The sequence below is a fragment of the Anabas testudineus genome, chromosome 3 (genome assembly GCF_900324465.2).
Source record: "Anabas testudineus chromosome 3, fAnaTes1.2, whole genome shotgun sequence".
Taxonomy (NCBI): domain Eukaryota; kingdom Metazoa; phylum Chordata; class Actinopteri; order Anabantiformes; family Anabantidae; genus Anabas; species Anabas testudineus.
Window position 1 is genome coordinate 17,997,343 of NC_046612.1, and position 27,470 is coordinate 18,024,812.

General features: G+C 37.9%; 3 protein-coding genes and 1 non-coding gene across 5 annotated transcripts; 2 read left to right on the top strand and 2 right to left on the bottom strand.

Annotated features, from left to right (window-relative positions):
* Window positions 1-64: 64 nt before the first annotated feature.
* Window positions 65-9,479, bottom strand: nqo1 (NAD(P)H dehydrogenase, quinone 1). Of its 2 annotated transcripts, none has more exons than XM_026377830.1 (7): window positions 9,390-9,479; window positions 5,878-5,949; window positions 4,200-4,367; window positions 3,868-3,998; window positions 2,137-2,250; window positions 1,557-1,658; window positions 65-1,208 (listed from the first exon to the last, which is right to left on the bottom strand). In XM_026377830.1, the coding sequence occupies exons 1-7, from the start codon at window positions 9,424-9,426 to the stop codon at window positions 879-881; spliced, it is 954 nt and encodes a 317-aa protein (XP_026233615.1). In that variant the 5' UTR covers window positions 9,427-9,479; the 3' UTR covers window positions 65-878. The 2 variants fall into 2 exon arrangements, with proteins under 2 accessions (XP_026233615.1, XP_026233616.1); XM_026377831.1 differs by lacking the exon at window positions 9,390-9,479 and adding an exon at window positions 8,433-8,462.
* Window positions 9,480-13,754: 4,275 nt separating this feature from the next.
* Window positions 13,755-13,828, top strand: trnat-agu. The gene has a single exon. It is a non-coding gene; the product is annotated as a tRNA-Thr (tRNA).
* A 6,571-nt stretch (window positions 13,829-20,399) lies between these two features.
* Window positions 20,400-23,651, top strand: LOC113174652 (interleukin-17C-like). The gene is made up of 3 exons (XM_026378733.1): window positions 20,400-20,492; window positions 20,607-20,842; window positions 22,181-23,651. Exons 1-3 carry the CDS (start codon window positions 20,469-20,471, stop codon window positions 22,416-22,418), a joined length of 498 nt encoding a protein of 165 aa, XP_026234518.1. The 5' UTR covers window positions 20,400-20,468; the 3' UTR covers window positions 22,419-23,651.
* A 395-nt stretch (window positions 23,652-24,046) lies between these two features.
* Window positions 24,047-27,212, bottom strand: LOC113173942 (beta-1,3-galactosyltransferase 1). Its single transcript, XM_026377541.1, has 2 exons — window positions 26,951-27,212; window positions 24,047-26,689 (listed from the first exon to the last, which is right to left on the bottom strand). The coding sequence occupies exons 1-2, from the start codon at window positions 26,980-26,982 to the stop codon at window positions 25,483-25,485; spliced, it is 1,239 nt and encodes a 412-aa protein (XP_026233326.1). The 5' UTR covers window positions 26,983-27,212; the 3' UTR covers window positions 24,047-25,482.
* Window positions 27,213-27,470: the final 258 nt, after the last annotated feature.

The window sequence follows — 27,470 nt, forward strand, 5'->3', positions numbered from 1 at the left end:
TGTAAGAAATATGTGTTTTATTAGTAAAGGTTAACATTTAGATTGGATAAATAAAATTCACAAGGGAAGGTTTTTTTCTCCTGATTTCCTGTTGATGATATCTGCAGTTACCCCCCTATAAAGCATAAACACAACGGTATTTACCTAAGTGTAGCACTCAGGTTAGCATTTAGTTTGAGGCTACATCCAATTATTATTTTTATTTACAATTTAATTTGGACAGTTGTTTTGCTGTGTTTTTAATTAATACTTCTGTATATTAAATATCAGAAAAATAGCAGAAGTCCTATTTCAATCATTCAGTCATTTTGAATGGGGTTGGGGATACATGAAGCCACATAAACCTCATTTAAAGTCCTAGTGATGAGCAATAAAAGTTACATATTATTAGTAGTGATATTTTTTTTATTTTTGACAATAATGGTATTGTTGAGGAAATGAATGGCAAATAATCTTTAAACCTGCAATAGCTGATTTTTCTTTTTCTTGATCACATGGGGGCAGCGGAAACAACGAAAGTGAGCAAATCCTACTTTAAACACAGTAACATCATTTACATCTCTATGACATATTTACTTCTTCTTACAAAATTCTGGTTTTACAAGAACCTTTACCTTAAAAACATTTTTAATTTGAAAGAAAAAAAAAAAAGAATGCTGTCAAATACTTTTGATTTACTCCACTGGCACTGATATAGTTTGGCTTGTAAAGACTATTGAGCACATTTTGCATCAAAGTAACAGTAAGTTAAATTCAATTTTGACCATTTTTTATTTTAACTTCAGAAGAGAGTTGTAAAAACACCTACAGTATTATAGTGTAAAAAGTTAATGTGTATATAAATTTAAGAGCACATGAATAAAGAGACAGGTCTAGTTTTAGCTGTCTAGTTTATTTCCCTCTGTGGGCTGAGCTTTGAGCTGGTTGTCAGGTGGCAGGGGCTTCCCTATATGATGTCCTGTGGTGATGCCATAGGGCTCTGACTCTCGCTCCTCCTTAACTTTGGGCCAGAGCAAGAACCCTCCCTGAAAACTGAGGTCAAACAGCTCACAGGGGGCAAAAGTCAAAGGCTTTTCTGCCAGCAGTCCTTTAAGTCGGGCTCCCCACCCTTCAAGCATTGCAGTTCGCACTGCAGGAGGACTATGAGCCGGACTCCAGAAGATCTGAGGAGCAAGAACTTGAAATCCACAGAAGTGCAGAATGCCGTTCTGAAAGAAACGAGACAAATATAAGAGAGTGACGCAGGTTAACTACTGTTCACAGCACTATTTTGTCTTTATAATGTTTTTATGTCATTTTGTCTTTATTAGTTAAAAGTGGAGATGAAGACAGAAAACATGAGAGACACATGTATATAAGATGCAACAAAGGTCAGCCAAAATCAGGAATGCTGAACTATCGTAGACCCATTTTAATCTAAGACATCAAGGCACTAATTTTTACTGTAAGCAATAAGTGTCATACCTTATTTAAGGTAAAACTCTCTAAATAGCTTTATTGAGGTCAGTATGGGTCTTTTTCCAGGGACATGAGCAGTGGTTGTCTGTGTTCCTCACCTGTAGCGGCCACAGTGTGACGTTAATGTCTCCATTGATACCATCAGGCTGGAACATAGTCTGTGTTGCTCCAGTGGTGAAAGACAACATGGCTTTCTTATCCTTCAAGGGAAAAATGCATTAAATATACACAATGACGAAAAACTGTAATATAGTGCAACTGCTCATATAGTTAATAATCTAACATGGTAATACTGATCCTTAAGATTTCCCCTTTAAATTTTCTTAAGTAAAATTAGTAAAATCACAGAAATTCTTTATCATGAATAAAAGTCATGTATTAAAAAAGGTTACTTAAAAATTGTAAGGAAGTATTAGTATCACAATATACTTATAAAGTGCTAAAACTAAAAGTACAGATTATACAGAATGGCCTATTAGCTAATGAACTGTTAAAACAACAAACCTAATCATCATAATCCACAAAACAGATGAAAATGTTAAAAGACACACGTAACTCTCATGTTTTCTAAATGAATGTAACAAAGGACTTTGAGTCCTCCATTATAAAAAGGACAGGATGGATTTTCACGTTTAAGCAAGATAATGATGACACAGACGGTTTCCACGTGATACAGACCTTGAAAATACCGTTGTCATATATCTTATCCAGAGTGAAAGCGAAACCTTGTGTCAGCACTCTGTCTATCCAGCCCTTCAGGATGCCGGGCACGCTGAACCAGTACAATGGAAACTGCAGATAAAGAACAACTCACATTCAAGTATGTTGTGTTGTCTTATTAATTTCCTTATTTGTGTCTGTTTAAATTACTCTGCTCTATATTGTAGACATTTCTTGACACGTTGTTAGTTAGAGAGCCAGAGTAATCTAAGGAAGTTCATGTTAACATTTCCCCTTTTCAGAGATAAAAAAGGCACCATAAAAACACAAGAGTGTGTCAGACTGGACTGATTGAAGATTCTGTACAGGTGCATCTCAATAAATTACAATATCATCAAAAAGTAATTTAGTTCAGAACGTGATACACAGTCATATATTTCAACAGTTTAGTTTGTTTAATTTTGATGATTATGGCTTACAGCTAATAAAAAAACACAAATTCACTATCTCAGAAAATTTGAATATTACATAAGATGAATTAAAAATGGATTTTTTATACAGAAATGCTGACTGAGAATTATGCCCATGTACAGTATAGGCACTCAATACTTGGGCTCCTTTTGCATGAATGCATCTATGCGGCGTAGCATGGATTAGTGATCAGCCTGTTGCAATGCGGAGGTATTATGGAAGCTCAGGTTGCTTTGATAGCGGATCCTGTGTCTCTCCACTCCTCCTCCAAACTCTGGGACCTTGATTTCCAAATGAAATGCTATTTTTTCTTCATCTGAAAAGAGGACTTTGGATGACTGAGCAACAGTCCAGTCTCTTTTCTTCTGACATTGTCTCTGGTTCATGAGTGGCTTGACACAAGGAATGTGACAGTTGTAGCCCATCTCCTGGATACGTCTGTGTGCGGTGGCTCTTGAAGCACCGACTCCAGCTGCAGTCCACTCTTTGTGAATCTTCCCCAGACACTACGTGTGACACGTGTCTACAACATTGACCTTTTTTTTTTTTTTTTATCATATTCTAATTTTCTGAGATAGTGAATTTTCATTTTTCATTAGCTATAAGCACTAATCATCAAAAATAAAATAAGTCATTGTAAGATATCACTCTGTATGTAATGAATCTATATAACATACCAGTTTCACTTTTTGAGTAAAATTACTGAAATAAATAAATTCTAAGTTATTGAGATGAACCTGCATTTGCTAATGTAAATAAACATTCAGCTTTACACCACAGCTTCAACATTTTGATTTTATTCTTTGCTTATAACACTAATGATTAATGATGTCTCTAACTCAAAATAAACTACAGCAAGTGTGTCCATGGTAATGAAGGAAGACAGTGTGGCTCATTGATATGTTTGTAGGAGGTATTTGGACATTAGACGTAAGATATATCAGGCTGTGGACACACACACACACACACACACACACACACACACACACACACACACACACACACACACACACACACACACACACACACACACACACACACACACACACACACACACACTTCACAATATCTGCACCAACAAGGTTTTTAAAGGATAAATGATCAGTAAATCAATATGGATGCGTTTCTTATTAAAACTTTTAAAAACATAGATGAAGACACACACAGAAAGCTGTTACATCATGTTGCAATGAGAGCTGTTCCCTCTGCCTTTCACCTGAGTAAGAAATAAATGGCCAGTGTGATACAAACAGGACAAATTATAGATTAACCTCTGACCTGGAAGATAATGAGCTCGGCCTCCTCTACTTTGCGTTGCTCGGCAACAATGTCATGACTGAGGTGGCCCTCCATCCACGCCTGCATGGTCTCGTCTCCGTACTGGAAAAGTTCTGGTTTCTTCAGATCACCTGGACACGACACACACTGTCAGAACTTAATTAAAGAGTACAGCTGGTGATGTATTTATCATGTTGTCAGTCTATGCCACAGAGCTCCACTGTTCAACACATCAGTGACTGTTAGACAGTGAGATGTTTGTTATAAACACACACACTATATTTATTTTAGCTCAATCCCACAAACTCCATGCTGCTGCTTGAAATATTCACCAAGAATGTCATCCCGTGTGGCGCTGGCTCTGAAGTTCATGTCGTACAGGTCAGACACGATGACCTTGTATCCCTGCTCCTTCAGCTCCTGAACCGCAACATCAAGAACCGCTGCGTTGAATGAGGCTGGGCTTTGGTGGGCATATACGATCAGAGCCGTCTTCTGAGCTATGACACAAACACAAATGTTTCCATCACTTACCCAAACCCTGAGCATGTCTTTCCTAATTTCAACATCCTCAAATCAACCAGTGTGCCACTTGAGACAAACTCCTTTCTTAAAGAGCTCGACAGATCGGACTCAACACGATGTACAGCTGAGGTTTCCAACCAAAGAATGGCACTAGAGGAAAACCTGAGGGATCAGTAAAGTTATTAAAATTGTTCCCAAAAGCTTCAAAATGTAAAACTGTAAATGTCTTTTATTATTATTTATTATTTAAAAAAAAGGCATAAATTAATAAAAGTTAATTTAATTATGATAAAGTCTTTGCATCTGGAGAAGAAGAAGAGTTTGGATTTCTAACACATTTGACATAAAACAAGTTGTTTAATTTGGGTTGGTTCACAGTTCACAGGCATCACATGCACTTTTTTTCCTTTTTTAATGTTTTCAGCTTAATAGATTTATACCAAGTCACAACTGAACAAACTAACTTCTGTTAGTTTACAACAAACCAGAGAAAGCCATGTGCAGTATGTCTATGTATTATTGTCAGTGGAGTATTGGGAGTAAATAAAGTGTGTTTACGGTTTGCATCATGATGATGTGTGTGAAACCAGTCTGTGTTTTAACAAAAATATTTGACAAAATATAGGTTTTTAGCACATCTCTTCACTTTGCTGTGCTTAAAGCCTTAATTTATGCTTCTTTGTTGAATGTACACATAACCTACACCATACACCAACCAAATGGTCTACGCCCGTAAACACACATTTTCTTTTCTTCTCTATGTTCAGTTTTCACCTTTAAGAAGATATCTGTGATTCATTGAAGGTGTAACACACAGACTGGGCTGTGTTTGCACAGTGGTTTTTAACCAAAGGCACAAATGACCATACGGTCTATAAAAGATGCTCATCTTAACTATTTTTACCTATAGAACTCACTGACCTTTAGATCAGAGGAGACAGCAGAACAAACCTCAACTCTGTAACATGTACTGAAAGTTAAAGAACCAAACTTCAACTCAGAAGTTTCTATTACAGCAAATAAAAACTGCATAATTTGCTTACTTATTAAACGGCTTATTACAGATTCTAATGTTATCCTAAGTAGTGACATTAACACAATTAACACTACATTTTGCATGTTTAGTAACTTATTATAAATTATTAAGTTATTAGAAATGATTAAGCAGATAAAGACTAAACTACAACTAACTTGAACTACATTTATTATTTTCATATTTTGTCTGCTAACCAACTGACATCACTCCATAGGGTTTCAGTTTCACTGTATGTCGTGTTATCGTGTTTAAAATATAAGTTATGCAACTCTAAATGATGAAATACTGTGACCCAGTTCCAAGGGTTTAACACATGTTAAGTTATATTAATAATAAACCAACGTGTTGCTGTTTGTTTACCATCTGTTTGAACCTATGTGGCTACAAAAACAGAGTAAATCTAGTTTTTAGAGGCAGAATGTAAAGACAGTAAATCAGCGGAGACTCACCCATGCTGAAAGTCTGCTGGAGCCGTCTGTTCTGTCTGTTCAGATTCCTGGAGCCTTTTATAAATGCTGCACCTTTGTTTGCGTGAGAAACATGGTTAGATTTGATATCAGATTGAGCAAAGTCTCAAAGTCACAAGCAGTCACACAGAAGAAAGAAAAAAAATGTGCCTGCTGTCAAACTGTAGTACCCGTTTAGTTCAGTGTTTTGAAAGGGAGGAGTGTGTATGTGTGTGTGTTTGAGTCACTGGTGCAGGCGAATGAGATTGATTTCTTTTGGCCTGGAAAAGAATGTTTGGGTCACTTCCAAAAGGATTATCTGACAAGGTCATGTGGCTTAATAAACGCTTTAATCTGACTTAATTTCACCTCGTTAGGAGAAAAGTGAAGGAAGGCGTTTTAGTGAAGCCTGAGCTGTTCAGCAAGTGCCCGTGTTTAATGTCACCTTTCACCAGTTTGTCCTCAAAGAGGCTCTCATGACTAACTGGGTGTAAGTTTGTCAGCATGACAGAAGCTGGTAGAGCTGGAGAGAAAGCTTTTCACACCGTTTACAGGGATAAGAGAATAAATGAAATATATTTTCTAAAATTAAATTCTCTAAAACATCATCTGATTTTAAATTTTTTTCAGATGTCAGATGTTCAGTGTCTGAAAAAAACACATGCACCTGTGCTGAAATGCAAAAGGCATCGCATGTGAAAATATGTTTACTCTTGGGGCTCAGATAAGACAGGCCCTAAATACACAACTCAGACACATCGATTAAATGTTCACCTTTGTTACAAGTTCTCACAGAAAGAAGTCAATAATTAAATAAGAGACGAAAGTTAAGATCAGGCAGTGGTCTTAACAGACAGGTAGTGCAAGCAAAAGGTAAAGTCCAACAACAAACTGAGGTTTTAAAGAAGCTAAACAAATTCAAATCAGTCTAAAAAGCTGGGATTACACAACAGACAATCCAGCAGCGCACAGCTGGAAGCAAAACCTGCTGTGTTGGCTTTGATCAACAGATGTTATACCGCACAAGCATCGCAGCTTGCTGTATACGGGGCTGCAGAGCCACAGACCACACTGAGATCTGTCCACTGCCGAAAGTGCAGATCAGGAACGTGAGCGTCAACTGGAACATGGACGATGTTGGCCTGGTCTGATAAATCACTTTCTGTTATAGCATACAGCAGATACAGTTTAATGCTTTCATGTTACTTTTACTGTGACTCTCAGACATCCTAAGGCACAATTTTACTGTAGTGGATACACAGTGTTTGTGTTGAGGCGGCTACATAACACATTGCGTGTGAGCCTCAGTAGGCTGAGGTGTGATAGGAATGTTATCTGAACACTGTTTTAAGTGCTGACCGGGTCGTGCCTCATTACCTGCACGAAGAGGAATGTCTTAGATATGCATATTTAAAATATTTCTCTCAGCTTCTGAATATGTAACACAGTCTTTCAATGTGAAACCAATGTTCAACTGAGAGCTTGCAGCTCTCCTCCCTGTGCTGGACAGGCTGCTTCTGACTGGACTTTCGGAATAAATTGACCAATTATGTGCTGAAAAAAAGATGTTTTTCAGAACCTTTATGCAACTGAATGTGTCCTTCCTGCCCATTTCCAGTTCATGCACCTCGGTTGTGACATTTTTGTTTTTCAGTGTGCCCCGCAGGCCCAGCTGGTAATCCAGACATGCAGCGGCCTGAGAGCACTCTGAATGGATTAAGACAAATTTATCCTCAAGTACACAGCAGAAGGTCTGATCCTGTCATGTTGCAAGATCTCATTATTTCCCTCTACCATCATTAGCTTTTATTTAAGGTGAAAACGGTGCCAGCATCACAGTCAGGGTGTTTCTCAGAATCTCTGTCACCTGTTGCAGTAAAAACATATGCTGGGGGCCCGGTTTCTGGTTGGCTGCACAATGAAGTGAAAGAAAATGACTACATAATTAAATAATGTTACAAGCACCCTAGCCATCATGAAATCATAATTTATACAAAATTATAGGTTTTGTCCGATTATAATTTCCAAGCTGTAATCGGCTTTAACTGTTACAAACTACACAACAGCGAACTGATGAAGGTCTCAGTTTAAAATTAGGATTAGAATAAGATTTTTTATCTAAATCCAGTCATTGGAAATATTAACATTAAAAGATTACATTCTGCACAGACATCAGTACATTTCAGTTGGATCAGAGTAATTAGTACATTTGTTTGTGGAAATGAAAAACACTCTGCACTGATCTTTTAGAAACAGGTTTTTCTGAAGTTTTTTTTTTTTTTTTTACAGGCCATATTTTGAGACAAATCAGCTGCAGTGTGAGCACAGAGATTCCCCAACTTTGTTAACTTTTTTGTGTTGTACATTTAATTTTAGCTCAAAGCTGTAACTGCTGCCAAAGGGGCTCCTACATAGTACTGAACCGAAGAAGTGTTATTGTTCAGCTTTTCATTTTTCACAGTGATGAATAGAAAAAGACTCTTTCATGTTAAAGCAAAAACAAACCTCTAAAGAAGTTCATATAAAACAATTGAAAATGTTAAACTGAAAAAACTCACTTAAGTCTTTACTGGTGCAGTCAGTTGGTTTCAGAAGTCACACAATTAGTTAAATGGAAATCACCTGAGAGCAGTGAACGTGCTTCAAGTGATTCTAGTAGAACTAGATCTACAGTATATTTAGAGGGTCCAATGAGCCCTCAGTAACCTGACAGTATCTTAAAAAGCATAAGATACACACTTTGAAGAAGATTTCCAAGTGACTGAATATCCCCAGTAGTGCAGTTAAATTCATTAAGAAATGCAGGGGTTATGAAACAAGTGTGAATAAACCTACTACTGCCCCTGGTTCAGCCAAAGCTTTCTGTAGGAGAGGGGCAAATGGAAAGATGCTCATCTTGTATCTCGGCTATAGTTTACATGAAGGAGACTATGAAGTCAACTGGAAGAATTAAGGTTTTGTGGTTGGATGAGATCTAAACTTTTTGGTCATTTGACTAGATGCTCAAACAAACCCTGCACATCATCACAAGCACACCATGCCCATTGTGAAGCACAGTGACAGTATCATTTTGTGGGGATTCTTCTGGGCAGCAGGCACTGGAGGATTTGTAAAGGTACAGAGGGTAAAACCAATGCAGCAAAATATAGTGAAAACTAAAGTCTAAAGTCTGCATAAAACTTTGACTTAGAACAAGATTTGTTTTCTAAGCATGGCCCCAGGCATACTGCCAAAGATTTAGAAATGGGCTGTTCAATAACCTCTCCAAGGAAACTGACAGCAGAGCTTGAGCAGTTTTGCAAAGAAGACAGAAAAGGAAAGATGGTGGTGTCCAGATTTGAGATTGATTGAGACACCTTAACAGGCTCAGTGCTTTCATTGCTGCCAACGATGCATCTAGAGAATACAAACTTGTAAAAGCAATTCTTCTTCTTCTTCTTATTATTATTATCATTATTATTATTATTAAAAATGTTGTATAAAACAATTGAAAATGTTAAAGTAAAACAACTCACTTAAATCTTCACTGGTGCAGTCAGTTGGTTTCAGCATTCACACAATTAGTTAAATGGAAATCACCTGAGAGCAGTGAACGTGCTTCAAGTGATTCTAGTAGAACTGGATCCAACTAGATGACTACTTGTTTTTCTTTTTTAAAGTTTTATAGTCTGAATTCTAAAACAAGTTGTATTTTGATTTCAATATGAAATCATATTCACAGTTTTAAAAATCTAACACTTACACTTACTAAGTTTAAAAGACATGGGAACGTGGTGACATTTTCTTTTCACTTCTGTTACTGTATATTTCCAGAGACTCATCGGCTGGAAGTACACACTCACAAATGAACTTTATCTTTAGCACCAGCACCACTTGCTGGCAAGGAAGTATAATAAAGGACTGAAAAGAAAAAAAAAACACTCACTGTGTGAGCGGTACTTTTTGTCCATCAGGTTTTATCTACCGGACTTAACTCTTTACACACTTTTGATATTTTTTCAAATGAGAAACCATTTAGATTTTCAAGTAAAGTAAAAAGAAAATAAAACAAATGGGAAATTGTTGAAGGAAAAAATATGTATTTAAAAAAATAACTATGTTTTGTTATTGGCCAAGCATTCAGTAAACCCATGTCACGTGGTTCCTCTCACCTGTGAGTTTTCTTATACAGCATCACTTCTATTCACTTTCTTCTTAACTCAAACATTTAGTTAATGATTTTGAACTTAATTCAGCTTGGTTTCTGTTTTGCATAGCAACTTTATGCTGCTACAGTTATGATAGAAAACACACAGTTAACCAATGTCTGTTCGGTTTAGAGTTTCAGATGCTTGAAGAAAGTCACAACAATAGAAAAACACAGTCTGACAAACATTATATGTTTTCATGTTTTTATTTGAGATAACATGGAAACATTCACAGTGCAGAGTGGAAAAAGTATATTGTGACTTAGATGAAGATCAGAGCACATTTTATGACAAATTAATGCAGAAAACCATGAAATTCCAAAAAGTTCACAAAGTTTTTCTTGCCACTTGTAAGAGGAACACAGCAGTACAATTCAGGTGGTGCTGGCCTTGTACTCGTCTGGTTGCCCATGCTGTGCACATGGGTCCTCTGGGGACAGGTCCACAAAACCTTCTGAAAGATAATTCGCATACCCTCTGTAATATGGGACACACAAATAACTGTATTGATGTTATTTCTGGTTGTGGTTCCCTTTCTCTCTGTCTGTGTTGAGAACTGTAACGAGGCAAAACAATTTCCCTCTGGGAAGTTTTTTGAATCTTGAATCTTGAACTAGTTGGTTTTCTGTTTGCTTCACTCAATAATTTATTTTATATGTTTAATATTTTCTTGGACTAATTTATATTTAGTAACCAAACATTTTAGGCTACTACACGGGTTTTATTGGGTGTATCCAGAACAGATGATTCATTTCTGAATACTCTATTTCGATAATTTAGGCCAGGAATACCACACTATAAAGACAACAAGTGAAACTACATGTATTAGAAACAAGACGTGACTGAAATATCAAGTGGCCCAGCCGGACATGGGGGATTTGGGAAAATATTAAAAGCATGTGTGTGTCTCAGCATAAGCAGGACAAATAGCAGCAGCATTTGTCAGATACATGTAGTGGAGTGAAAGGCCACTACTCACAGTTTTCCAGCTATCCCTGTGGTACGTTGTTCAAACTTCATGGTGGATCTGTATATGGAAAACAAAAGTAGCGCAGCTCTTCCTCTACTTCTTACAGCAAACACCGGCAAACAACCAAAGAAAAGCAGGTTCACAGTTCATGGATGGATGTAGAGCCACAGCTGGATAAAAAAAAAAAAGACCCAGGTGTGATTCCAGGGGTCGGCCGGGTGCCTTTCTGTGTGGAGTTTGCATGTTCTTCCTATGTCCGTGTTGGTTCTCTCCGGGTACTCTGGCTTCCTCCCACCTACCTGCCTGTACCTGTACTGTGCATTAGTGTTGATCAGAAAAGGTTCTCCTGATCAAAATAAAAAACTGTAGGAAAGGTGACAGAAGATCAAAAGAGACCCTGCAGCAGTAATAAGGAATTTTTAAGAACATTAAATAATGTAAACATTATTTTAAGACCTCTAAAATAAAGATACATGCATGAAAATTATTCTAACATGACCTTTTTATGGCATTAGAATGGGAATGTTTATGGAAATCAAAACATATTCCTATCACTGTTCCCTTTATCAGTCATCCATGGAAACATCTTGTTTCAAAAGGTTTATGGGCTGGAATTACCTTTAATAACATTCAATACTTTGATCCTTGATTTTGCAATACTTTCTTTGACTTGGGGAACATTTCTCACTGTTTCTGAGTTCCTATCTGAAAGGTCGAAGTTATGACTCACTGATGTTACAGCCAAAAGAACAAAAAAGAGGAAACAGGAAGACAGTCTTAAAATGTCTAAAATCTTTCGGCTATTAGTGTCACAGTGAGCTCATAAACAAATATAGCTGTAGAGGCCGCAATTGTCCAAATAAACTGTTAAAGAAATTATTAGCAGTACAGTTTATTAAAATGAACATAGGCTTTTTTTAAGTCCTCCTTCAGTTATTGTTTGTTTTGTTCACCTTTCCTTCAGTTTTGATGTATTACAGTGTGAATTACCAGACAAAGTGTTTCTATACACCTCACAATGTCTTCTGCTGATATCATTGTAAGTTAAATTATCAGTAGAGACTGGTGAGCCTGCTCCTAGGTCATGGCATCATGCTTTACAGAGAGAGCTTGTTGAATATTGTTTGAATCATGTATGATGTAATGTTGGTGTTAACATGTTCCCTTTTTATCAAATTATCACTCATGCTCAATATGAAACACTTTGGACTTCCTCTTTCATACTAAATAATGTCACATTTACACAGAGCTGATTAAAAAATAACAAAAGGGAGCCGGTTTTTCACTGGGAAATAACTGCAAATCTCCTTTAAAATACAGTTACTTCACCCGCAGCACAAGTTAAACTGTAGCAGCAGCAACTTCAATGAAAAACCAAACGTCAAAAGCAAAAAAATGTTGTGAAATGGGTAAGCCGTGAACTGCCATGTCACAGTTAACACTGATAGCATAAGTAGCCATTCTAGGTTCTCTACTTAAAGCTCCAATATGCTACTTAAGTGGGTTTTTTATGATGTGATGTGTTCTGTCTCACTCTGCACAGCGCTTCAGGTAGTTGTCATTTATAAAGAATAATAAATTAGAGTACTGCAAAATGAACTAGTCAGGTGGAAATACATGCAAGTAAAATTCTCCAATTCTTACTGGTTAGAAGCAAATATCTCTGTTCTGCTACCAGTGACGTTCGTCAAGTCTGATTCACAGGAAGTTTCAAAAACACCTCTCTAAAGCATAATAGGTTATAATAAGTTTTGAAACATAATATTGTGGAGAGTTCTCCCTGACTACATCTCCCAGAGTCCAATGCTCTCTATGTCTTTTTCCGTGTTTGTCTCAATCAACATCTTGCAACAACAGCTTTTTATCATTCAATCTCAACTGTGTCTGGCATTATAATCAGGTCCTAAAAACCAAGATCATTACATGATGTGATTTTTTTCCTTCAGTTCAAAGACCACAAGGAGTTAGCCTGATACACAATATAACCAAACTGATGCTTGTGTATTTTGTATTTTCACTGTGCAGGACACTGTGCTGTAAAAGACATCAGAGCACAAGAATTTTTACAAATTACATAGACTTTCTATGCAAATTCAGTGTCTAATGACTTTACATTATATTATTATGATTTTGCATGGAACAGTCATAGACAGACATAGACTATATATCTATTTTGTAAATATTCAAGATATTCAAGATTAAAAAAACTTTATTAATCCCAGAGGGAAATTGTTTTGCCTCATCACATGTTCTCAATGCAGACAGAAAGAAAGGAAAACACAACAAGGACAGATCCACACCAACATAAATACACAATAACGTCAATACAACAAACTCATTATATATATACAGAATATGTGAGATGAATGAAAATGGATCAATATTTGTAGTCCAGGGTGGAATGACAGCAATTATAAGACATAAATTGTCAGTTCCCCCACCCCTCACAGAGGGGGGAGGAATTGTAGAGATTGATGGCCATAGGTAGAAAGGACCTCCTGTGGCGCTCTGTGGAGCACTTAATGTTAATAAGTCTCTGGCTGAACGTGCTACTCTGTCTAGTGGGTGGGAGGGATCGTCCAGGATTGAGAGGAGTTTGGACAGCATCCTCCTCTCAGCTGCAACATGTAGAGGGTCCAGCTCCACCCCCAGAACAGAGTCAGTCCTCCTGATCACTTTTTTTAGCCTGTTACTGTCTGTTAGTGAGCACAGGATGATATGCAGGCGCCGTGGTTTAGTTGGTTAAAGCGCCTGTCTAGTAAACAGGAGATCCTGGGTTCAAATCCCAGCGGTGCCTTTTGGGGTGTCTGCGAAATTCAGGGTGAGTGGTTGAATTCCCGGTTCTTCCTGACTACTTGCTGAGGTGTCCTTGGACAAGACATCGAAACCCGTAGTAGCACTGACGTAGCATGTAAAGGACTTGAGTCTTCTCAGAAAGTATGTCCAGCAGCGCAGAACAAAAACAAGAAGAGAGACATTATCCTCACGCCTAGGCTTGTGGAGGTGGGTGTAGGTGCAGATGTATGATGGCGTCCAAGTTGGGGTTGATAGGCAAACTGGCGGGGGTCAAGTGAGGGTTTAACCAGAGGTCGGAGGGACTCCAGGATCAGCCTCTCAAAAGCCTTTATAATGTTTGAGTTCAGAGTCACTGGTCTGTAGTCATGGAAGACTCTGGGACGTGGCGTCTTACTCACAGGAACCAGGCACGACTTTTTCCACCCAAGAGGAACTCTTTCCAGGTGCAGGCTGAGGTTGAAGATATGTTGGAGAACACCACATAGCTGAGGAGCACAGACCTTTAGCACATTTGGGCTGATTCCATCTCGACCTGCAGCCTTTGTGGAGTGAGTCATGTGGGGGAGCGACTAAAGAGCGATTAGTGTTGGCTCAGTCCACTGTCCCCCCCCAGTTGCCTGGCTGCTGGACTTGTAGCCAGTGATGGTCCTCATGCCCCTCCACACCTCCCTGGTGTTGTTATACTGAAGGCTTTGTTCCAGTTTCCTCTTGTAGGCCTTCTTCCCCTTACTGATCCTGACAGACAGAAGTCTCTGGACCCTCCTCCCTGCCTCCCCGTCTCCTGATCTGAATGCCTTCTTTTTGTCATTCAGGATGTCTTTGATGTCTTGAGTGAATATTGTAATAGAAGTGTATAAAAATACTTTACTTTACTTTACTTTAGCCACAGGAAGCAGGGTGGGAACAGAACAGAAAAGTTTTTAACTGATTTGTTTCCTGTCCAGACAGAACCAAGAGCTCTCTACCAAGTCTCTCATTTTGAAAATGCTGCACTTTGTGAAGTGTTAGAATGACTCCTTTTTCATTTAAGCAAGTATTGTTTTGACTCACGCTTGTTGCACTCTAATCTCTGAATCTGAGCCAGGTAATGAATCTTTTATGGGGGCTTTTCTGGTCATAAGAAGTTTAACTGCAGAATGAGGGAAGCACAGGCACATGACATGACTCAAATGTGGAAATTAATGGGAATGGGTCCGCCTAAAAATAGAAAGAAAAAGAAATAAACAATGAATGACTGATTAACTTTAAAAAAAAAAAAAAAAAAACATTCCACAGTGACTCAACAATAGCCAGCTCCAGCAACTTAACAATCCCAATCTCCACCTGGAGTTCCCATAGGGCATTTTTCAGATTCCTGAATCTCAAATTAATGCACTTAAGTAAGCAAGTCATATAAGCAGGAAAGGATTTAAACAAAGCTAAAATGTTGTACTATTACAAGAATGATGGATTTCTTCTCATGACATTACATTTTTTTCTGTTGCGTCATCACTTCCAGAAAATTTTATTATTATGTTTATTGATTGCAAGGGAGTGGGGTTCAGTGCAGCCACACCCTGACAGTTTCAATTTTGGCTTTTATGTTTAGTGTGAGTCATGAAATTCTTTATTTCTACTACTATAAAACAGCATTTTACATGGTTGTATCTCAATAGAGAACAGTGCAAAATAAATGTTGCCAGTTTGGCTGCTTGTTTAGAGCATCACAGTTTCATCTGCCCTGATATATAAATACAGTAGAATAGAATAGATAGATCAGATAAGAATAGAGAATAGAATAGAGAAAGAAAACCCAACAATCCCATGTGAGCAAACTTTAGGCAACAGTGGAGAGGAAAAACTCCCTTTTAGAGGAAGAAACCTCCAGCAGAACCAGGCTCATAGTGGGCGGCCATCTGCTTCGACCGGTTGGGGTGAGTGGAAAGAGAAGAGAGAAAAGAACAGCAGGCAATAAGACAACAACAAGCATCAAGAACATTGGGCAGATGAACTGGATTCTGGAGATGTACAGCTCCAGGCTGAGGATACCTGCAGAAAGGTACAGAGAGAGGGAGACAGAGAGGACAGGAGAGAGAAGACACAAAGTTAATGACATGCAATGGTGGCGTTTGCATTGATAGAGGAGAAAGGAGAGAGGAGAGGAGCTCAGTTTATCAGTAGAGGTCCCCCAGCAGACTATATCAGCATAACTAAGAGATGGTTCAGAGTCACCTGATCCATCTCTAACTATAAGCTTTATAAAAAAGGAAAGTTTTAAGTCTAGTCTTAAATGTAGAGAGGGTGTCTGCCTCCCGAACCTGAACTGGGAGCTGGTTCCACAGGAGAGGAGCTTGGTAGCTAAAGGCTCTGCCTCCCATTCTACATTTGGAAACTCTAGGAACCACAAGTAGACCTGCAGTCTGAGAACAGAGAGTTCTGCTTGGAAGATATGGAACTATGAGGTCTTTAAGATAAGATGGAGCCTGATTATTAAGGGATTTATAAGTTAGGAGAAGAATTTCAAGTTCAATTCTGGATTTTACAGGGAGCCAATGGAGAGAAGCTAACGTTGGAGAAATATGATCTCTCTTGCTAATTCCAGTGAGAACTCTGGCTGCAGCATTTTGGATTAACTGGAGGCTTTTTAATGAGTTATTGGGACATCCCATTAATAAGGAATTACAATAGTCCAGTCTGGAAGTAACAAATGCATGGACTAGTTTTTCAGCCTCACTTTGGGACAGGATGCTCCTAATTTTAGCAATGTTTCTTAGGTGAAAAAAGGCAGTTCTAGAGATATCTTTGATGTATGAAGTGAAGGAGATATCCTGATCAAAGATAACTCCGATTTCTTACAGTATTACTTGAGGCCAATACTAAGTCATCAAGGGTGAGAACGTGATTAGACATGGTGTCTCTGAGATTTTTAGGCCCAAACAGTATAACCTCTGTCTTGTCTGGATTTAGGAGAAGGAAATTGAAGGACATCCAGGAGATGAAGCTGTGGCACAATCCTGACTTGATGCTGCTGATCCCAGAGGGCTATGGCAAGCTGCTTTAACATATACAAAGTTAACAAGATTCACAGTACAGATATCTGCAACTGTGATTGAAGATATCCGCAACTACATTTTGACTATTCACAATTCCAATTAGATAGAAATCTGTAATAACATTTTGACTAGTCAAAATAGCTCATTGACTTGAATGGGAAAACCAATTTAAGACATCAGTTTTGCCTATCTGTAAAGTGAAATCCAGATATCTCTAATTACATTATGAAAAGTCAATTGTATTTGGACTAAAATGTCATAAAATGACATGATTTTAGATTATGCTATTTTAGCATTCATTAGACATCTGGAATGTATTTCTGACTAGTCAAAACTTAAATTGAAGATATCTACAGTGAAGTTTAGATTAGTACAAACTCAAACAAAAGATGTCCACAATTGAGTTGCAACTAGTAGTATCTAAGTTAAAGACATCAAAAAAGATAATTAAGATATATTTTAATATATTTGGTGTAGTAGAAGTGTAGGTATCTTAAAATGTCATTCTAACGGATCAGAATGCAAATGTAGATAACTTGAATTATAATTTTGACTAGTCACATTATAATTTCAACTAGTCAAAATTAAATTTTAGATCTCTTACATTTAATCATGGATATTTAGTTTATGCATATGCTATCATGCCCAATTCTTGTTTTCTTGTTGTTTTGTTAAAAAGGACTTTAAAACAACCACACTGGACCAAACCAGTAGTTGTTCTTCTTAGTCTCTGTAAAAACAACACCAGAAGCATATTTGTTGTTTAGTGTTTTTGGCATAGTGCATGCAGGATGACAGATTGTGGGAGGCCTAAGACTAAGTCAGTCCTTGAAGTCAACCAGACAGGAGTCATAAATCATCTTTAATCCTCTGGAGGGTTTGGTAGTGTGATGTCTTGGCCACAACACTTGAAGACGTTTGATTGAACGTATTTAGATAAATAAATATCAGAGTCCTGCCTGACAAACACTACAGCATGAGATTTCCTCCCTGCTTTGCTGTGCTTGGCTATGATCTGATGTGTTCTGTCACACTGTGCTCAGTGCTTCCGGTAGTTTTCGTTTATAATGAACAATAAATGAGAGTGCTTCAAAATTGACTATTGTCAATCTACAAATATAAGAATTCTGAAAGGCAAATGCTGTAATTTTCTTGAAACAGTCACTGTCCTTACTGGGAAAGAGACACTATGGCAGTATGTTGTGACTCAAGTAACCATATCAAATGCTGATTCAGTCACATTACAAGATGACAATGTAACTGAAATGTTCACATCCACTAACTTTCCCTTTCTGGCATCCTTACTGTATGTGAAAGCCTCTCCCTGATACATTTCACTGTGGAAAGAAGTAGAAAAGAAAAATAATGCCTCTTGACTTTGGTGATATGACTAAGACATTGGGTCATGGCAACCAGACTTCTTTCTTGTTAAGTTGGAATGTTTTACTATTCATCCAAGTAGATGTTTCAGTGTGAAGATAGTTGGTTGGAGCCCACAAATTTGTTTGAACTTGACAAGAAAGAAGTCAAGTTGCCATGACTCAACTTCCAGATAACTTCACCCGGACAACTAAGAATCAGCTTCAGCCATGATTTGTCATTTGCAACAATTGTCACATTTTCACATGCTCACTTATTGGTGGTGGTGGTTTAGAAAACATCTGTTACACATTTGGATTTGATCATATAAGTGAAAATGAACAAATATTAGTAATAAATTAATGTACAAATTGTGAAATACTGGTAATATCAAGTCACAAGAGTAATAAATACAACTTTTAAATGGGAAAACACACAATGGTTTGGTATAAATATTAGAAAATATTAGGAAAAAACCAAACCAAAAAACCAAATGACTTTATCTATCTATCTATCTATCTATCTATCTATCTATCTATCTATCTATCTATCTATCTATCTATCTATCTATCTATCTATCTATCTATCTATCTATCTATCTATCTATCTATATATATATATATATATATATATATATATATATATATATATATATATATAATACATTTTATTTACATACATTCTATTAAAGATAGATAGATAGATAGATAGATAGATAGATAGATAGATAGATAGATAGATAGATAGATAGATAGATATACTGCTATACAACTAAATTTGGATCTTCACATATTACATGGATTTCTAAATACAGAGTGAAAAGATTTATACGTGCTATCTTTAGAAGAGGGACGGATTAGTCATGACTTCACAACAGCAGTGATTCAGATGGTTTCATCATTGGACATAAACAGCATGGTCACCTTATAGTTGTTTTTACCCAGTGTCCATGGCAACAAGTACACACAAAGCAAGCTATTCTATAAAGCAAAGTTTGGTCACTGGGGGGCGCTCCAGCTAACAAAATACTTACTAACATGATGACCATGGTACTGATGTATTTCTACAGTGCAGTACAGTGTGTTTGCTGTTGTGAATTTCACAAGAGGGCATAAAGTAGTACAAAGTAAAAGTATAATTTATTATATTTTATAAACTTTCTTTACTTTGAAACAAGCATGGGTTACTTCTTCTACTGTGGCCACTGTTGTAATGTCACCATTTGATGCCTCTAACATACATTTTCCCTTTTCTATGCTTTAACACACCAATGTCGGACACACTGGCATTTTATAACATATGTCATTTTCACTGTATTGTGTGTATTTTATATCTTGTCTTTAAAAGATCATTATTTTTACAAAACAGGATTCCTTGTGTGATGATATTCCTTGACAGCAGAATTACTTTGGAATCTTTCATCATCTAAACTGATGAATGAATGATGCTGCCAAGGGTTGTGAGGCCACTGGTGCTGAGCCCGGCTGTCACTGGGCCCAAAGCAAGGGACGCCACTCTGAACAAGTTGTCAGGGCTGACACATAGAGGCACAGACAACCAGTGGCATTAGTTAACCCAACTCCATGTGTTTGGACAATGGCAGAACCTGGAGAAAACCAAAGTAAGCACAGGGAAGACACGTGCTTTGCACAATTCATCACTAGCCAGCCTGGATTTGAACCAGCAACTCTCTAGTTGTTTAGCAGCACTCAACACTCCTTTAACCTTTTTTAAAGGATCAATTAATCTATTAATAAATAATAAATAAAAGGCAGGCTACAGAACACGCAGCATGGGTATACAGAATATCCCTGATGTTACATCATTATTAATTTGCTAGAGAGCCTTATAATAAAAAAGGCAACAACTAAATTATATTGACCTATAGGCTATTTATTAATTTATAATTTTGTGTTAAGTTTAAATAATAAATATTAATCATCTATAGGATCAGATAAGAACTGTATCTGTGCACGAACCTAAATCAATCTATATGAGATAAATAAGTAGCCTAGAAGAATTATGTTAAAGAAGGTTCTGATATTTAATATCAGTAGATCCCAAATGAAACACACCCATGTGAGGAGGGCGTTTCTCTCTGTGTGATGCAGTCATTTCGTAATAGGAAATGTTAAGGATTTTCCAATTTAAACTGGGAGAATAGTGTTCAGGTTTCCATCCATAGAAAAAGAAGCCTATATAAACTGGAAGACATGAAGCCGCTCACAGTCCAACTTATCCAGGTTCAAGATGACGTGGGCCAGTCTGCACATGGTAATACTAAGTGGGAACCAGAGGGGGGTCCACTTTGCCCAGATCATACCCAGTTTCATTCACCATCCGCCTGGTGTTTCTTTCCAAACCGCTTCCTTTCTGAAATGTCTGCAGATCTTGTTGGGATCGCTCCTGATCCTCAGTGACCACACTTCTTCTGCCAAGAAGGTCAGCTGCATCAGCGAGGACAAGCTGACGAAACGCACCGGCGGGTTTCTCAGAAAATACTGGAACAAGACGAGCCTCTCCAAGATCCTTGATGCGCCACAGGACGCGGGCACATGCGAGCAAGCGGCCATGGAAATGAACGGAGCCGTGAGCAGCCGCGCGTTGTCCCCGTGGAGGTTCCAGTAAGTACAAATGTCAAAGATGTGCAAACGAAACGTGTGCACTCCGAGCAGTGGAGTCGGAAAGACCGTGAGGTTAATTCATGTCGCAGAAAAGAGCCCTAGGAAAACCTGGATCACAGCCATGTGTTGAGATCTGGGACAATTACCCAGTTATTGTATGGCAGACTGGGCAGGATAGAGGGTAAGTTACTGTGTACATCTGCTCTTGTTACAGTACTATTATTAAGTAAAGGTATTATTTTTACTTCGTTGCATTCACTTCAGTATTGTAGTTACTAGTTACTTTGCAAAGGCATTCTCAATACCTGACTGATGATGTGTTATTCGGGGATAAATCAGCTAAGTGTGTTGATGTTTAATGACTTTTAAAGTCGTGCTCACCTTTAATCTGTTCATGGATTAATCTAAACTGAACCTGAAATGATTTCTCCAGAAACTGTATTTATAAGGCACATGTGGAATAAACCTCGACTTGTACTTATCAACAGCATCAAGTTCAACACTGTTTAAAATATCTAGTTTTCTTAGTTGAGCCAATGGAGCTTAGTACTTAGTGGGTTTAATGGTTTTACTTCAACGTGAGTGAAGAGTTAGGAGGGATGTCCAACTTTGAGTAGAGGATACAGTAACACTTGTTTCTCTAATTGACTCTGGTTTGACATGTTTACGCCCTACAGTGATATCTAGTGGTCACCTGTAGTCACAACAACTCAATTAGTTACCAAATACCTGCACCATTGTTAGTGCAGGTATCTGTATGACCTATCAGCTCTCACTTTGTGGCCCTCAGACTCCTTACTGAGATCACTAATATTGTGGAGGACTGATAAGTTGGCTGATTAAATAAAAACATTTTAAACGTGGTTGAAATGGATGCTGATTTGTTCCATATGTGTCTCTTAAGAATTAAAAATATATTTTTCTGAAATCATTTCGCAGTTGAGAGTTCTCTGCTATTTTACAGACCAAATAATTCATTGTACCTGGTGTCAGCAGAGGAACTGATTATACAATGACTTCATAGTTGCAGCTCTTCTATTGATATGCCTACAGTGTTCAAATGTTGCAGCTGTTAAGTTTAGCGGTTCCCATGCAGGCCCCGGCCAATGCAGAAGGTTACAATGACATAACAGTAAAAGAGTATTTGCTTTCTGTGAAAGTATTTGGTTACATCCCATAATGCTGCAGTACAGTATGTTAATTTGCACCATTACAAGTGACACGACACAACACGGCACACAGTAAAAGTAGTTCAAGAAATGCATGTTTACTTCCCTTTTACCTACGTCTCTACACTGACTGCTTTGTGAGGAGCTCATGTTTGTTTGTCCTCTTCAGCCTAGACCGAGATGAAAACAGGTTCCCCATTGAAATCAGCTTTGCAGAGTGCCTTTGTGAGGGCTGCATCATCAAAAAGCGTCACGAAATGGCCTACAACTCGGTGCTTGTGTTTGCTGAGTTGATGGTCCTGAAGAAGACCCCGTGCCCATATGACCCTACTCAACATGTGGTCAGAAAGGAATTTATCAAAGTCCCAGTGGCCTGCACTTGTGTTGTACCCAAGTACGCTAAATGACCATGGAAGCTATACTAATGTTTCCACATCAGTACTGATTTAGTTAACCATAACAACTTAATCTGTCATGTAGCCTGTCTTTAAATAAACCTACTTCTGTTTAATCTATCATTAGGTTACTCTAGACGTATTTATCGCAGTAGTAGGAGCTTGTGTCAGCCAGACCTGAGCCATGAGACGGAGCTGTCTCATGTTGGTTTCAAGGGTATGCCATAAAGATCCAAAATTAGTTTTGAAATTTGTCGCAGAACTAACAACCCCATGAGGTATTTGTGTGGACCGGAATGATTGTAGGTTTCTTGCCAGCCTAGTGCAATAGTTGCAGAAATAATGCTAATGTCAGTTCATCAGTTTGGACCAACCACAGTGGTGCTTGGAATGGATATCATCAAAAATATGATCAGGTTTTCATTCAGACCCTAAAACTTGATCAAGTTAATCAAATTATTAACTATTCATTCATTTAATGGGAAAAATGATTCAGATTTAAATATTTGTGTGCCAATGTATGTGGACCCATGCCTTCAGTACCTCATGACCTGTGTATTCTGATTGTCCTTTGCTGTTGTCTGTAGGGAGTATGTGGTGGTTTGCAGCAAGATTTTGCTCAGATCTGCCTATGGATGAATCTCACTGACTGTTTTACTGCCTTTTCCTGTAGTGCCCCTACATGACTTTTATTGAACACTGTGACACGTCAGACTCCTCATTAAGTAATTTGCTATGTCTTGTTTAATGTGACATGAGCTTGAGAGCTATAGATGTGAGCATCTTTGCAGTATTTATTTTTCAGTATTATCTTAGTAAATCATATTTATTTATTAGTTTGTTAGATTTTTTAATGGGATCAAAAGTAAAATAGATTTGGTTACTGTGAAGGTGCAATTAAAGTAAGTTGAAACTCTGGACATGGACAAAGGTTAGCCAAAGGAAATAAAGTAAGACACCAATAGTTTAGATTGATTATTTGATTTGAGTATTTGATATTTCAGGATGTATTGTTGAAGCTATATTTTATTTTTGTAACCCCTTATCTTGAGCCATAAATTCATGAGACAACTAAATGTTAAGGCTGAGTGAGGGAGTCCTTCGTCAGCTTCTCATTTTGTCTCGCTTGCTTCTTGCCTTGTCTGAAACATCTTTATGCCCATGTTGTTTTGTTTTTACTAACTACTTATAGAAAGTCATTTTAATTCTTTGTCATTTGAGCTGTTAACCTTCGTGTTTTATTCTGCAAGCATTTGTATTCTCTATGAAATGTGAGGAAAATGCAAGAAATGTTTCACTATACATTTTAGTTACAAACATTCTGATGAGATAAAAACTACATATTCTCCTAAATGTTGATTGATTGATGATTTTCTTTCCATTTAATGTCAGTTGCTTTCATATGACATCCTCTCATGGATGGATTTTAACCGTGTTATTAATTATACACATCCAAATACTGAAGTTTTAAGCTTTTTAAAGCATAGCACGTGTTGTCTATAACTAAAAATAAGTGACATTAATATAGTACTCAATAAAAAATCCTACTAAATAACAGTGACAGATACTTAGTACAAACGCAATTAACCAAACACTATGAGGTATGCTTGAAGCCAGTTTTGGCACATCAAAACGTCTGCACGGTGTCTCTGCAAGACAGCAAGAGGCAAAACTGAAATAAGGCAAATGAACTTCTACCACCGCATTGCAACACACTTGTTTTATTACACTTTCTATAGAGTTCTGTCAGCCATGTTTCATGTAAGTGTAATGAGACAACTGTCACCTGAAGTCACAAAAACAATTAAAACCAACCATAATTAACATCACACTGACAGACTGACTGACTGACACACACACACACCGAGCTACTTCCCCTATACAGTCTAAAGATTCAGTAAGTGTTAAAGTAAAACAAAATAGACACTGTAATGTAAAGTAGTTGTAGAACAAATAGGATGAATTGATAAAAAACGATGTTGCAGTGCGCTAAACTACTCACTACTTACAGTACAGCTTACAGATAAACATACAATACAGTAAAGAGGGCGGTTAAAGTACAGTGTTCAACTGTTATTTATCATAAATGTAATTGTCACTTATTTTGTCTAAGCTTTACTGATTTTTCAGTTTAACTCATTTTTATGGTGCCTGCCTGCCTTGACAGTGTTATGTTTTACTTCCTCTGCTGATGAAATAGAAGCACAATAAATTATTAAGTTAACTTGTAACTTGTAAAAGGGTTCCAACTGATTTTCTTTTTGCTCATACAGCGAACTACTTGATACTGAAGTACTATTTTGGCTTCACGTAAACATTAGAACATATTCACAGAATGAGGTATGTGGGTTTGAAAGCAAATTAAAAAGGCTAAAATAACTCTTTTAGTGTCATTTTGGATACCTTCACAGGCTTCGTCTGAATTAGTATTGCTATGTAAAGATGAGGTAAGGTAACAATGCATGTCTTCCCTGAAGGTTGGGACGCGTCATAACACGTCTTTTGCACAAGAGGAAAAAAAGGGGTTTCTCTGTCGCCTAATGGTTTCAAAAAGGAAACTTGAACAAAGCTGCAGGAATAAACAAGTACCTGTCCACAGTGACCTGTCCACTTGCTGTACTTAGAGCCTCGCGTGAGGCTGTAAAGATTTTGATGAGTGACTTATTAAACAACGTGTCTTATTAATGAGCTGGTGCTGTTACTATAGTTTTATTGCACATTTGCCCCTGGACTTCCACGTGTCACCCACCTATATACTTTTATGTGTTTGGGTGCGGCTGCTCCAATGCTAACAGTGTTCAGGATTTAGTTTTCATAAGTGGCTCAGTCTCCTTGGATTATTATTAACCACATGGTGGCTCTTTCCTTCCTCTTGTTGTAACTTCTCGTTTTATGCTAACAATGATGGTTGAGTTGTTTCTACATATCCAACCATTCAAACACTCACATCTAAGATGTATGTTTCTTTATATTTGTGCTTTCACCAACACTGTAAAATCAGCGCATCAGATCCCAAACCTATTATAAGAACTTATAATAAAGGGTTTTGAGGGAAATTAGGGGATAATAATACAGATCAGCAATATGGTCCAGGTTCTTTAAAGTTTTTCCAAATCCACAAATGATCAGTGTTTTCCCTAGTTGTGGTGGCTATCAGCCTGGAATAAGCACAGCGACTGTATGGCACCGGAAAGACATTGAAATAATCCCATGCTGGGGGTTCAGTTAGATTGATGCCCAAGTATTGCATACACAATCCCAAATACACATCTTCAATGTAGAGAGCCTTAACATGTTTGGATGCCTCCACAAGTTTCTTAGGGAGGTCCATAGAAAAGACATACCCCAGACCCAAAACATAATGTGGGTATTGTGAATTAGGGTACAGGTCTACAGGTAGGTACCACTTAGATTTGGGATCTCTCAGCACAGCAGCGTCTTTCGTCACAAGTCCGGTCATATAGTTTGTCTTTGGAGCAGTTGACAACATATTGACAAGATTGGGCACATTTAGAAATATGTCTGAATCGACCTTCATGGCGTAAGAGGCATTGGCGCAGTAAGAGTCCAGCCACTCCAGCATCACCATGGTCTTTATGGTCAGGTTCTTGTAGCAGTCCATGAAGTCGCTCTGGATCAGGTCTTGATGCTCCTTGCTCTCTTGCAGCAGCTGAATTTGGAGATTCTCTGCTCCCTCTCCAATGTGCCGCCCCAACAAGAAAAACAGCTTCACCACTTTGCTGAATAGATTTTCACCTCCCCAGGTGTTACGGATGATGTCACGGTGGCGCCTGTTGTTGGGTGCCACAGGGATCATTAAAACCAGGAAAGGCTTCTGCTGCTCACACACGTGTGGCTCATTTATAATGAAGTGATAGTCATAGGGATATTCCACTAAGTACAGTTGCTGAGATTCATATGGAATCGGTGTTGGTGGCATAGTTTCATTTTGTGTCGTCTGCGTACTTGTGACTGTCACTTCTGTTGATGTGATGTTTGTAGTTTGAACAAAAGGAGATGAATTGATTTCACTCACAGACTGAGCAACAGTTGTCAGTTCAGTAGTCGTGATGCTTTCATCATTCGTGTTGGAAGAAATTACTCCTTGATCCCAGCTTTTAAAAGAAATCCATTGTTTAGGGTTCCATTCAGGTGTAATCTTTATGTTTATGTTGTAAAAAAACAAAACTGCTGCCGACACCATAAGGAAGAAAAGGCAGTGACGCCGTGACCAACTGCACCATCTCCTGCTCTCTGCCTGTTTGAAATCATCTGCTCCCTCACTGAGAGACATATAGCAGTGAAACAAGTTGGGAAAAGGACATGAATTATTGTGTTTTTACCTTCAAATGATCAAATTAAATAATAATAATAAACACAGGTTCTCAGTAGTTTGATTGACGTGAAATAGGGTTTTTACTTTTTTACTGTTTTGAAAAATTCCCCAGCTATGAGGCCTTAAGAGCCTCATTTCTTTTCTCTGCCTCATTGACAGTAATTCTCCATAAATAAATAAAATTGAAAAAAAAAAAAAGGTTACATACCTTTGTCCTATATTTAAACAGATTTTTAGCATGATGACACTCCTCTGGCTTTAGATATAGACCTTTGTTTTTTTCCATATGATGAGAAAAAAATCACACAACGTTGTTCCACTGAAAAACTTTGAACAGGCCGGGGGAATCAGCTGCAGGTAAGACAGAATCTCACTTCTCTGTTACAATTGGAGCGACTACTGGAGCTGCAAAGGGCATGATCAAGACTTTTCCAAAGGTTATCCCTGAATCCTGCAGTCTCTGTTGCATGCTAGGGCACTGTGAGTTGCTCTAGTAACTGTGGCACTTTGTCCTTTTTACCTTCAGGAGAAGCCACACCTGTGTTTGCTCCACCTCCTGGTTTACAAGTGCTGTTTTGCTCCACCGCCTATGAAAAGGTGGAAGTCCTCCAGAGGCTTTAGAACCAGCTCTTCTTAGCTTCACTTCATCATGTAAATGACATCTGTTTGTGTTCTGAAGGATAAGAGTGTGTGAAAGCACACAAGTGGCATACTAATTGTATGGATTT

Coding starts and splice junctions, on each gene's coding strand:
- nqo1 (XM_026377830.1), bottom strand. CDS start 9,426: ATGCTGAAACCAACTGACTGCACCAGTGAAGATTTAA. Junction 5,950..9,389: donor CTGCACCAGTGAAGATTTAA/GTGAGTTGTTTT, acceptor ACGCAAACAAAG/GTGCAGCATTTATAAAAGGC. Junction 1,209..1,556: donor TCACACTGTGGCCGCTACAG/GTGAGGAACACA, acceptor CGTTTCTTTCAG/AACGGCATTCTGCACTTCTG.
- LOC113174652 (XM_026378733.1), top strand. CDS start 20,469: ATGACGTGGGCCAGTCTGCACATG. Junction 20,493..20,606: donor CGTGGGCCAGTCTGCACATG/GTAATACTAAGT, acceptor AAATGTCTGCAG/ATCTTGTTGGGATCGCTCCT. Junction 20,843..22,180: donor TTGTCCCCGTGGAGGTTCCA/GTAAGTACAAAT, acceptor TGTCCTCTTCAG/CCTAGACCGAGATGAAAACA.
- LOC113173942 (XM_026377541.1), bottom strand. CDS start 26,982: ATGCTAAAAATCTGTTTAAATATAGGACAAAG. Junction 26,690..26,950: donor TGTTTAAATATAGGACAAAG/GTATGTAACCTT, acceptor TATGTCTCTCAG/TGAGGGAGCAGATGATTTCA.